The sequence below is a fragment of the Bactrocera tryoni genome, chromosome 5 (genome assembly GCF_016617805.1).
Source record: "Bactrocera tryoni isolate S06 chromosome 5, CSIRO_BtryS06_freeze2, whole genome shotgun sequence".
NCBI lineage: Eukaryota > Metazoa > Arthropoda > Insecta > Diptera > Tephritidae > Bactrocera > Bactrocera tryoni.
In genome coordinates this window covers 59,979,066-59,992,079 of record NC_052503.1, presented here as the reverse complement: position 1 = coordinate 59,992,079, position 13,014 = coordinate 59,979,066, and the positions used below count along the sequence as shown (strand labels likewise).

At 37.7% G+C, this 13,014-nt stretch overlaps 1 protein-coding gene across 1 annotated transcript in view; it reads left to right on the top strand.

Moving 5' to 3' along the window:
• LOC120778077 (nucleosome-remodeling factor subunit NURF301) overlaps positions 1-10,894 on the top strand; it is a 48,684-nt gene extending 37,790 nt beyond the window's left edge. The window contains exons 11-14 of the mRNA XM_040109770.1: positions 3,910-4,059; positions 4,134-4,497; positions 10,124-10,208; positions 10,277-10,894. Of these exons, the coding sequence (XP_039965704.1) occupies positions 3,910-4,059; positions 4,134-4,497; positions 10,124-10,208; positions 10,277-10,479 (802 nt within the window). The 3' untranslated portion in view covers positions 10,480-10,894. The remainder of the gene's footprint in view (positions 1-3,909; positions 4,060-4,133; positions 4,498-10,123; positions 10,209-10,276) is intronic.
• Positions 10,895-13,014: the final 2,120 nt, after the last annotated feature.

Here is a 13,014-nt window from a genome sequence, read left to right as displayed (position 1 = left end):
CAAAAAATCGATTTTTTTTTTTGAGAAAAAGAAATGTTTGATTAAAGCGAAATTTCTAGAGCTTATAGTTATATATGTAAGCATCATCTGAAAAAAATTTTGGATACGAAATCCTTGATATTCTGCCCTTGGGAAGCAATTGCCCGATGCATCTCGCATGTGCATTTGTCGGACGGCAGGCAGAATGCAACCCAATTTCTATCGGAAACAAAAATTTAACGAGATTCATATTTGTAAAAAACTTATCTTTTAGTTAAACTAAGAAAATTCTAAAAAAATAGTGTAAAATTTTTTCAAAATTGAAAAAAGTTTGTTTTGACCAAAAAGTTTTACTCTATGTTGTTTAAAAATATATTCAAACTTGACTTTTCTTAGTTTAATTAGAGCATAATTTAATGCCAAAGCCCCAATTCCATTCGACGTTTAGTTTTTTCTATCCTGCCCGCCAATAAAGAAAAATGAAAAACCGAGAAATTACGCGTCAAAGTTTTCGCTTTCTGCCCAAGCGCTCATATATCTGGTAGATGCTCGGTCACTATTTCCATTCTAGCTTCGACAATATTTCCGTCATCCGTATCATACAGTAACAACCGGTCAGACAAGTAGCTGGATATGATCCTAACGAAGTAAGCCCGGGTTTTGTTACGTTCTAGTGCACTTACAATATGAGGACAGTATGCCGAATTGAACGCGTTTTTAACATCAAACGTGACTACTACGTAGTACTTTGTACCATACAGCCATCTTGTACCCTCCATTGCCTTGCTAGCTATGTCGGTAGCTTTTTAATCGCATCAGTGGTGGATCTCTGTTGAGACCTTTCTCTCCTTCCTTTTCTAGATGCAGCTCTAATCGTGCACAGATTATCCGCTCTAGTATCTTGCCAGTCGTATCCAGCATACAGAGCGGTCGATACGAGTTGGGCTCTCCTGCTGGTTTATTCGGCTTCTGCAACAAGACCAGTCTCTGCTTCCAGGCTTTAGGGAAGACACCTTTTTGTAAGCACCGCGTAAACAATTCAGTAAAGGGTTTCGCATTGTGCTTAATAGCAATCTTTAAAGCCTTATTTGGAATAACATCCACGCCTGGTGCTTTGGCATTGCCAAATCTCTCTGCCGTTTCTATTAGCTCCACATCAGTGACTATTGTATATTCCGTTTCAGCAGGTTCTTGCGCTTGCGCCGTTCGATTCTCTAGAGGTTGTGCGGGGAATAGAGTTTCCACAACGGTTTTCAATAGCGCTGGGCACGTCGGTGCTTGTCCTTTGCCACCTCTGATCTTCGTCATTACCAGCTTGTAAGCATCATCCCATTGGTTTTCGTCGATTTTTCCGCAGAGTTCTTTAAAGCAGTAGGATTTACTTTTTTGAATTGCTTTTTTGAGTTCGCTACGTTTTCTTTTAAAACATTCGCGTAAATGCGTATGCTCTGCGAGTCCCCGACTCCTTTGACACCTCCTCCTCGCTTTGTGGCATTCCTTCCTTAATGTGTCGATCTGCTCATTCCACCAGTAAACAGGCTTTCTATAGGCGCCATTTTTCTTCCTACTCATAGCGTTGCATGCTTTAATGACGTGCCGCACTAGGATCTCCGCCTGTCGATTTATGTCTTCCTCAACTGTGAGATTACTATCTAACATGAGTTTGAAGAGTTCAACGTCCAGAGTTTCCGTCTTCCATTCTTTTCTTTGTACATTCTTAGTGGACATATATTTAGTAACGCCATGTCTAACGACAAGAATACCTTCAGTAGAGCATCTCCACGCCAATTTGTGCAGTTGCTACCCCACTCCATCGCCCAGGCATTAAAATCGCCTGCTATCACGTTTCTCGTAGTAGACAGAGTTTCTCTAACTTGTTTGTTCAGGATTTTCTCAAAATCAATCTGCGATATGATTGGCGGTATGTAGCAGCTATAGAAATTGATCCCATAGATTTTCGCTCGTGTGTAAAAAGATTTCCCTAATAGCGGTTTGTTCTGAAACATGTTCCCTCCACATGCCCATATGGCAGGTTTGTTTGCGTTGTCAGAAATACATGTCGCGCCGCTTATATTTTTGTACTGTTCACTAAGTATAGCTACATAGATTCAGTTGCATGATTCTCATTTTGTGATGTTTTTACACGCCTTTTGATAGAGAGGACACTTTTTGCTTCCTATTTGGTGGTCGGTGTTTTCCCTGCCTTTTTTCTTACATGCACTGCATAACGGGTTTTTATTACACGACTTCGCAAAGTGTCCAGTTTCTCCCCACTTGACACAGCACTCGCTCCTGTCATCTGGATTGTTGCATGCTTTCGCCAGATTTCCGTATTCAAGGCATCTGAAACACCTGAGGTTTTGCTTCGCCGTTATTCTGCACAGTACCCACCCTATTTTCAACTTGCGTGCATCAAGAAGTACTCTTGCTTCTAACGCGGGTAGGCTTACCACGGCAGTTTGGGTTCCTAGGTATGCCGTTCTGATGCTCTTAATCGAGTTTATATCAAAATTGCTCAACTCGTTTGCTTGTAGGCGTATTACCTCAGTAATGTCCTCTTTCGTTGTGATGTAATCAATATCATGTATTTCTACAGGAACCTCGTGAGTTAGAGCATTTATCTGTGCATTTTCTCCCAACACTTTACTTATTTCGGTCTTGAAGACCCCCGTGCTCTTCATCTGGGCCTCTTTCAGCTCTAACAGAATTTGTCCTTTTGCCGTCTTTTTTATCTTCGTCACATTTTCCCCTAATTTCTGCAACGTATCATTCTGCCTGACAGTCCTGAGGATGTCGCTATATGACATGTCCCCGATTTTTTCTATTACTATTGCATTAGGTCGGGGTGGCGGCTTATGTAGTGTCTTCTTTGGTTGCTTACGTTTAACCGTGATCCAGCCATCTTGTTTTCCCATTTCTTCCACCTTGCTTTTGACTGAGTTATCGCACTTTGCTTCATTGCTCAGGGGAACTTCCATTTTGTTCGACCATTCCTTATGGCAAATTTTGTTTTTCTTCGGCGGTGTTCTTCGCTTGCTCCTGTTGTTGTTAGTGTTTTTGTTTCTCATGTTATTCTCCATATGTTTGTTTTACCAGCGCATCGTGTGCAGGGGGGCGGACCGAAATAAACAGGAACGGGTGTACCCTTGGAGACCCTGCCCCTACCCCAGTTCCCTGAGGCCTGTCCTTCGCTTTACCAGTCCCGGAAAACACGGACGGACCGGCGCTCGCCCAGGGCAACGTAGGCTACTACTCCTGCGTCCAATGCACACTCCTTGACCAGAGCCCGAAGGGGCTGGTTCCTGATAATCACCGCAGCAGTCACATCGGCAGAGCATGCTCACATCACCCTCTCCATCCCGCCAGCAGAGAAATCGCTGTTGACACTTTGAGGGACTCCCAGTGCGCCGCGGTGTGTACCGGTCATTTCTTGATAACAGCCGTACCTAACATGGTGAACAGACGCTGACCAGGAAGCCGCCCATTGTGGGTTCGTCGCGCTTGGATTTTTATTGTTCATCATGCACCCCCCCGATAGCTTAGAGCCCAGCTAGAGAGCCCAAATTCTCCGTCCGGGACATTCCGTCCGTCATTTTGTGAGCGTAATGGAACATTTCTACAATGTTGCCATATAATGACGCAAGTTTTTCGTCGAGAAAAGAAATCGCTATAAGAATATATGTAGTTTTGTCAAAGCGAATTCACTCAAGGTGACAGTAGTAAGACAGAATTATTTTATTTACTTACCATAAAAATACCATTTGTTTTAGAAATGAAAAGTGATGTATTTGCTTTATATATTTTGTAATTCTTGCAGTCGTTGTACGAATAAGTTTCTCGTATAGTTATGTGTTGTCTCTTTATATAGCTTAATGAAGAACTAACTGTCTTTGTGTTTTTACACAAATCAACTTTTATTTATTATTGCAGACCAATAAAACAATTGAAGAATCATCCCAACACTCCCCAATCACCAGCTTTGACACCATCCAAAAGTCTTCATGGACGTTCACAAAAGAAAGTCAACAAAAAGAAAGAGAAATTGTATTGCATTTGCCGTACACCTTACGACGATACAAAGTAAGGTCATCTTTTTTTGAATTAATGCGGATTAATTTATTGTTACTATTAATTGTTTTATTTCCTTTCGCAAGGTTTTACGTTGGCTGTGATTTGTGCAGTAATTGGTTCCATGGTGATTGTGTAAACATTACGGAAGAAGCATCGAAAAAACTCTCCGAATTCATTTGTGAGGATTGCAAACGAGCACGCGAAACTCAAGAACTATATTGTTCGTGTCGCCAACCATACGATGAATCACAATTCTATATATGTTGTGATAAATGTCAAGATTGGTTCCATGGCCGTTGTGTGGGTATTGTGCAGAGCGAAGCAGAATTTATCGATGAATATATATGTCCACAGTGCCAGCGCAACAATTCGGTTAATTTGGCGAATATGAAGAATTTAGCCGAAAACGAGACAATCGAATTGAAGAAACTTATCAGGCAAATCCAGGTAAATACTTACGTAGATTTACGTACTTTTATTACATATTGTAGACAAAATATGTAATCATTTACTGAATTATTCACAAGTTACCCCAATGACCATACATTACTCATTCCATTATTTCGTGCAACTACGGCACTTTGCTAATCGCCGCAACGCTTGATGGCTATAATCAGTTTTTGTATTTGGGGTTAAGTTATAGCACGGGGGTCTTTTTACATATGCCATTTTCATTGCCGAATACGTTCAATTTGGATTCGTCACTCCAAACTACCAAATTGCAGAATTTAGAGTCCTTACAGAGATGGTATTTAGCAAACGCTTTTCGCTTTTCAATTCTTTTCTCGCAACATTAGTATTTCATTTTGCTAGTCGGCCATTTAATGCTCTTTTTCACACGTACAGGAGGAGTAAAAGTGAGTACATGTTTACATCACGTTCATGAGCGAATGATGAAGAAAATATTAAAGCAAATGGTAAAAATGCTTATTTCAATATATAAATTAACAAAAAAAGATCATTGATTGGGTGCACAAAGAAAAATTAAAACGAAAATAATACTCTGTAGCAACTGGTTGCAAGAGTTTAACAACTCGTGATCAAATTGAAAGGTGAATATTGTCCATTTCATCTCCTCACGCTGCAATACACTATTCAACAAATTTTCCAGTAATCATAGCACTTGTAAAAATCTTCCGTCGTGACGGCCATCAGAGCCTTATTCGATTCAGCTTTTATATCCTCATTTGAGTCAAAACGGTGTCCTCGGAGTGGACATTTGAATTTGCTGAATAGCTAGAAGTTACACGAAGGTAAATCAACTGTTTGATATTGTGCCAATCGTCTTTTAACTATTGACCACAAATTATCAATTATCTTTGTTTATTATTCCTTCTATTTTGTGCATTGGTCCAATGTTTGACCAGGTGAAAAAGATCCATAGCCTCCACCGTTTGTTTTACGTGGTGCCATTGGATAGATTCGCCAAGCCGGCGACAGCAATATTGTTTTCCATCTAACTGAAATCTATTGAATTTAGTTTCATCTGACTAAACTACCCGCTTCCAGTCATCTATGCTCCAATTTCGGAGCTGTTTGAGAAAACTTAAACGTGCTTTCACATTTTTCTCTGACTTACAGGTTTATTTTTTTTTTACTGCTGCACATACCCAATTTTTTGAAGTGCTCTTCTTGCAGTCCATCGACTTATGTATATCTTTATTGATCTCCAATGAAGCTACCTTTAGCCTTTCAATAATAATAGTTACATGAAAATAAGTCGTAAGAAACAAAGCAAAAACAATAAGATGACAATTTCGGGAAATTACTGATTTTTTTGCAGATAAGAAAATTAAAATGTCAAAGGTGCATTATTAGTACATACGAGTGGTTTTCGTTTTAATTTTTTCTATTTTTCTTTGTGTACCTAATCGTTGATCTTTTCTTGTTAATTTGTAGTAAATTAGATATTGAATAAAAAAATAAACATTTTTACCATTTGCTTTACTGTTTTCTTTACCGTTCGCTTCGAAATGCGAAATATGCAAATATGTACTCACTTTTGCACCCCTGTATTCGTACAGTTTGCTCTGATATTTGTACGCCATGGTACTTCTAATTGAGCCCTAATTTCTGTGGAAGTTAAAAATGGATACGATTTGCTCAGACTAACCAAGATCCTATCGTCAGAACGGGTAGTCTTTCTTGGCTTTTTATGCGGAAATTTTTCAAAAGTCGGATTTTTCATTATTAAAGTGTTATTAATTTTACGATGGAAAACCCCTAAAACGTCTACAATTTTGGTAATATTTTGATATTTTTTAAAACAACCCATATGTTTTTTCTTTTGCTTGAAATTGTGATTTTATTTTTCCCCATGGCGACAATGATTATAAATTTTGTGAAAAATAACTTTATTTAGTAGAAAAGAAGAATATTGATGTGAAAAAAAATTAAATTTGCCTTTTCGAACAAAATTACTTCATAGATGATTGAAAAATGATAAAAACTCTCCGAATTGAAAATACTTAAATGCGACGCAAATCGCCAACGTTTCTAGGATAAGGAGTCTTTTTACTTTCGCACTATCATAATTACATTAAATATAATATATTGTAAACAAGTGAATATATTCCTCGCCTTCAATCTTTTCAAACTCTCCTTCTTTACTGGCGTAGAAAACTCTAACGCAGTTATAGCCGAGTTTCTTCTTTTTGCAATTTTGTGCCAATTGGAGATTCGAAACGAAGCCAGGTCCTTCTCCACCTGATCTTTCCAAGGGAGTGGAGGTCTTCCTCTTCCTCTGCTTCTCCCGGGAAGTACTCCAAGCGTCCACTCATCAGATGTTCTTATCGTCCATGCATCTGCACCATATAGCAGGACGGAAATAATGAGTGACTTATAGAGTTTCGTTTTTGTTCATCGAGAGAGGACTTTACTTCTCAATTGCCTACTTAGTCCGAAGTAGCACCTGTTGTCAAGAGATATTCTGTGTTAGATTTCCAGGCTGACATTGGTGTTGGTGTTAATGCTGGTTCCAAAATAGACGAAATTATCTACGACTTCGAAGTTATGACTGTCAACATTGACTTGAAAGCCTAGTCGCGAGTGCGACGACTGTTTGTTGAGAGGACATATTTCGGACTTGCCCTCGTTCACCCCCAGACCCATTTGCTTCGCTTCCTTATCCATTCTTGAGAAAGCAGAACTAACGACGCGGTTGTTAATGCAAATTATATCAATATCATCGTTGTACGCCAGCAGCTGTACGAGTACACTCTTATAGAAGATGGTACCTTCTCTGGGATACACTTAAAACACAGAAGTTCAAAATTCCGACACATCAAAATACCGACAAAATTTAAATATACCGGTAAATCAAAATACCGACAAACCAAAATGCCGACATGTGAAAAATATTTTTCTTGGCGGCCTTTTTTCTACCGAAGCACCGAAACACTGAAAGAGAATTCTACTAACTAATAGCCCTGACAGACGAACAAAATTAATACGCACTAAAAACTAAAAACTGCTTACCTCTGATGCTGTAAACGCAAAGGAAGCGGCAGACTTCAAGCGACATCTGTAAAAAATAGCAAAAATCGGCCATTTTTGAGCAGTGTTGCCTACTCAAATTTGGTAAATTCAGCTAAATGAACGAAATTCTTGTGCATTACAAATTTGCATTAACATGGGTCAAATGCGCAAGTAAATGTAAGTTAAGGGGTTTTTTTGCATTTTCGTTAAGTGTAATATCTTAAAAATATTCCCTGAAAATTTCACGTTGATCCGATAATTAGTTTTTTAGTTATTCGACAAATAACAAAGAGAGCTCAGGCACTTCAAATCGCCAATTAACTGTTGATTTTTTCGCAAAAATTTAGACAAAAATTTCCTGATCCTTCGATCAGGTCCGAGTTTATCTATTTATAAAACTAATTTTATTTGTCCGATTGATTTTAGATGAATCTCCAAGGACTTATGGTTGTCACCGCAAGTACCTTTTTTTGGAATTGGGTCAACACAAACAACTATAACTTTGGAAATTAATTTTTTTTTTTTTGAAATTTTCGTGACTTCAAGTCAACACATTCTGTAATAATGTCATATTACTACTTTTGTAAAATAAGACGATTTAATAGCAAAAAAAATACTGAAAATTCTCATTTTTTCGTGCCTCTGACTACCCCTAACCCCTTAAGCCCGCTAATGCAAATTAGCGCTGTCGTCTGTCAGGGCTATAAGGGTTAAGTTCCTGAAGCCCGCAGGGCCTCGAACGAACGACGCCACCTTTTTTCTGATTTGTCCGTATTGTGATTTATCGGTGTTTTGATTTGTCGGTATTTTGATTGTCGGAATTCTAAATTTCGCGATTTTGATTGTCGGTATTACGTTATACACCCACCTTCTCTGTTTAGTTCTGCAGCTCGAATTATTTTCTCCATGAGTATATTTAAGAAGTCGCACGCCTTGTCTGAAACCTCGTTTGGTATCAAACGGCTCGGGCAGGTCCTTCCCGATCCTGACGGAGCTTTTGATGTTGCTCAACGTCAGTTTACACAGCCGTATTAGTTTTGTGGGGATTCCAAATTCAGGCATCGCGGTATAAAGGCAGCTCCTTTTCATACTTTCAAAGGCAGCTTTGAAATTGACGAAGAGGTGATTCGTGTCGGTTCTCTCGGTTACTGCATCACCTCTGGAGCTTCTACAATAGTATGCTCCGGTCTTGAAACCTTGAAAATTTTGCACACTACCCCTGTCGGCTAGCTTGTCAAGCTATTGTAACGTTGCGAGGTAGGCAGTCTGTTTTCTCTCTGCTGCGGCAGGGCGTCGCATCGGCCGTTCTTTTGCATTTTCCAAAAACTAATGGGTTTCATTTGCAGCTGTACGTAAAGAGCTTGAAATGCCGTCCCACAGTTCCCTTATACCGAGTTGCCGATGAGTGCTCTCAGAGAGCAAGAGTGCAAGTCGAGTTGAAAACCGTTCGGTTATCTCTTGTGATTGCAGCTTCTCGGCGTCAAACCTTCCTTGGGTTTATTGACGTGCGTTTTTTTGCTGCACAGATGCGGATGCGTATCTTGGTTGCAACAAGATAGTTAGGATCTCGAAGCGTAACATCTCGAACACTGGATACGTATCCACCGTCTATCACAAGATCGATCTGGTTGGTGACTTTTCGATCGGAAGCTTGATGAGTTTTCTTATACTGGAATCTAGTACTACAGATAACCATATTTCTTTTTCCTCGGCCAGTCAGCGATATGTTGAAGAACCTCGCTTTGATGCGGATTGGGGCTAGACTTTCAGCCACCGGGATGAATGCCATTAATCCCACACCGGAGTAATCATCAAAAGGGGAGTCTCTCATCCGAGGCTGCTGATTAGTTTTCATTGGGGCATTTGTTTACGTGGCGGGTCCCAAACCTAGCGCACAACCCTAAGTAGGGATGGTCCGCCTTCTCACTTTGCCTCGCCTTCAAACAGATGTTATTTGGCTACCCAGATGATACTTGGTCTTATACTGGGAGGCCCAGTTATGCATACAAAGCATTACACTACCAGAGATAAAGGGATACCCAACTTCCATGTCATGGGAAGTGAGCTCGTAAACCACCTCCTCAACGTTGACAGTTGAGTTGAGTTCAGGAAGTTTTGACATTTCGCAATTGGAAAAAGACGAACGGCCTGAATAAAACCCTACCATAAAATATGTTGAAGTTCAAGATCACGAACTAAACTTATAAAACAATGAAAATTAAAGAAAATTTGATGAAATCTTTTGTTATGCCATGCTTCGTAGTATCAAAGTATCAGTTGATTTATCACAAAATTATTGAAATAGTTTATATATTAAAGTTCAATATATCATAATTTTTAATCGTAATAAATCTTGGGAGTTTTAAATTAAATCCCCAAAAATTATTATTTTGACTGATCTGATCTCGGCGACTGTTGCGACACTTGAATTTGACATTTTTTCATTGTTAATAATTCACATTTGCGTGTTATCAGAGACATTAAAAACAGCTAAATTTCTAAAGGCTGTGTGAAGTATAATGACGGCAATGTTGATCTTCGCAGTGCTGTGTTATGTATGAATAACTGAACCTCTATTGTATATATGTATTTGCAGGCACACAAGAGTGCATGGCCTTTTATGGAGCCGGTTGATCCAGAAGAAGCACCAGACTACTACAAAGTCATCAAAGAACCCATGGGTGCGTATATCACACAGTTTAATAAATTATTAGCCAATTTGATTAATTTCTGTATTTTTCTCTAATAGATTTACAGAAAATTGAAAATAAACTGGATACAAGCGTGTACACAAAACTATCGGAATTTATTGGTGATATGACAAAGATATTCGACAACTGCCGCTATTACAATCCGAAAGATTCGTCATTTTACAAATGCGCCGAAACTTTGGAAGCATTTTTTGTGCAAAAAATTAAAAATTTTCGGGAAACTGTGGTTAGCCAAAAGTAAATCATCTACTTGAAAAGAAATACATATAAAAAAAAAACAAAAATACGCTGTAAGAATCACCAAGCGTTCCGCTGTCATGTGCCGGATAATATAATGTAAATAGTAATAATTGTTGCATAATTTATGTAAGTAAGTACATATGTATTATGCACATTTTGTTTAGAAGAGCACAGTTAGATTTAATACATAGAGTTAAGAAGTTTAATAACATGTAGCAACAACAACAACAAACGAAATTATAAAGTAAAACTAATATTGTGTAAAGATCATATGAAATGATATACTCTTGTACATATATAATTGGTAAATGCATTTAGCTGCGATAGTATTAAGAGCAAAATACACATACATTGTATTGTATGCTTTTTTCTTTTTTAATTTGAAAACTTATTAATAAATACTAAAAAAGCATGAATTTAGCGATTCACATAATTATTTATGTATTTTAGGCTGCGAAATTGTAGGTTTTATCCGTAATATAAATATAACTAATAAGGAAACATTTAGGGGGGAGCCTGATTTAGAAGCTTCAAAAAATCGATTATTTTTCTGCTTAAATCTCTTTAAAAATAATCTAAGAATATATCCCCAAAGTTTTAGATGGGAATTTGAAATATTTTCGAAGCTAGAAGGAAAATAGTGACCGAGCGTCTAGCAGAGCAATTGGGTAGAAAGCGAAAACTTTGACGTGCGATTTCTCGGTTTTTCATTTTTAGAATTTTTCTTAATTGGCGGGCAGGATAGAAAACAAAAACTAAACGTCGTATAGAATTGGGGCAAAGTTTATTATCTTTGGCATTAAATTATATTCTATTAAACTAAAAAAAACTAAGAAAAGTCAAGTTTGAATATATTTTTAAACAACATAAAGTAAAGTTGTTTTTTGGTCAAAAACCACTTTTTTAAATTTTTAAAAAATTTCACAGTACAACGCTAATCTGGGGGGTGAGAAATTCCAAGTCAGGGTGATGGTACTAGGTCAGTATAGTAAAACCCTCAAAGGGTTTGGCGTTCGTATGTGTCAGTTTTTTTTAGGACCTTTTAAATGTTATAGTGAACGAAAATTGGGTACCAAATATAGTGTGTAAAAGCTACCGTCTAATGGATTGGAAAAATAGATAATAGTGGTTCGCGAGTTATGTTAAACTACGTTTTTGCCAAAATGTTACAACTAAGCGAAAAAACATCAAGATAAGGAAAAAATTTAAAAGGTCATAATAAAAACTGACACATACGAACGCCAAACCCTTTGAGGGTTTTACTATACTGACCTAGTACCATCACCCTGACTTGGAATTTCTCACCCCCCAGACAATAATCCCAAAAATGTTCCACAGTGTTTCTTAACACTTTTTTCGGAATTTTTTTTAGTTTAACTACAAGATAAATTATTAAAAAATATGAATCTCTTTGAATTTTTTATTTCCGATAGAAACTGCGGCCTGCATCCTGCCCGCCGTCCGACAAATGCACATGCGAGATGCATCGGGCAAATGCTCCCAAAGGCAGAATATCAAGCGTTCGTATCCAAAAATTTGTGAATGATGCTTAAATATATAACTTTAAACCCTAGAAATTTTGCTTTAATCACTTATTTCTTTCCTTCCCAAAAAAAAAGATTTCTTGAAGCCTCTAAAGCAGGTTCCCCCCTTAAGGCAAATGATATATGTACATTAAGCTATACTATACCTGGAAGGAAATTTATCCTCTATAAGACTGCAATTCTCACCATTTCAAGGCACGTATAAACTCAAAGTTGGAAAAGCAAAAAAAATGCTTTTAAGATCACATAATTATTTAAGCTTGTTGAAGATTCTTAAATATCCTTACTTCAATTGAGTTACAATTTATATTTTTATTCAATATAAACAATTATATTCCACTCTTTAAATTTTTAATACTTCTTCACAGAAGACGATTGAAGAGATCATGTTTCACTTGCAATTCAATGGCTACAGACTATAACGACAATAGTAAACTTTTAAATAGCGTTTAACTATGTATGTGTAAGAGCAAGTGGAGAATTTTCTTTTCTCATGCAAAAATTAGATTTTTTAACGCATGATATGGTAGATGTATGCCTGTATTTACTTTCCCTGAACCTATGTAATATGTTGTTTTGTCATAGTTTAGCCATATCTGTTTCGTTATCCTGCATTTAGTTGTAGATCTTTCGCGTATTGAGCTCCCTCTTGATCGCTCCTAGCAGACGCGGTATTGTTTCTGCCTCAGATTCGTCTAGAGATGCTCCTGATTTAGCGAACTCGTCTGTTTTATCGTTGACGAAAATGTTCCTATGACCGGGAACCCAAATTATGTAGTAAGTCGAGTTGACCTGAGTGACCTTAAATCCGTCCTTGCTTTGTTTAGAGTAAGTGTGGGTAATATGGTATACCCATTTTTATTTTGGCTATAACTATGAAAAGATTCGTCAGAAAACTTCAAAACTGAATTGTTTCTAGTATTTTAATATTCGCAAATATAGCCCTTGACTTAAAATGCATAATATTATATGGAATAAAATTTCCTCCAAAA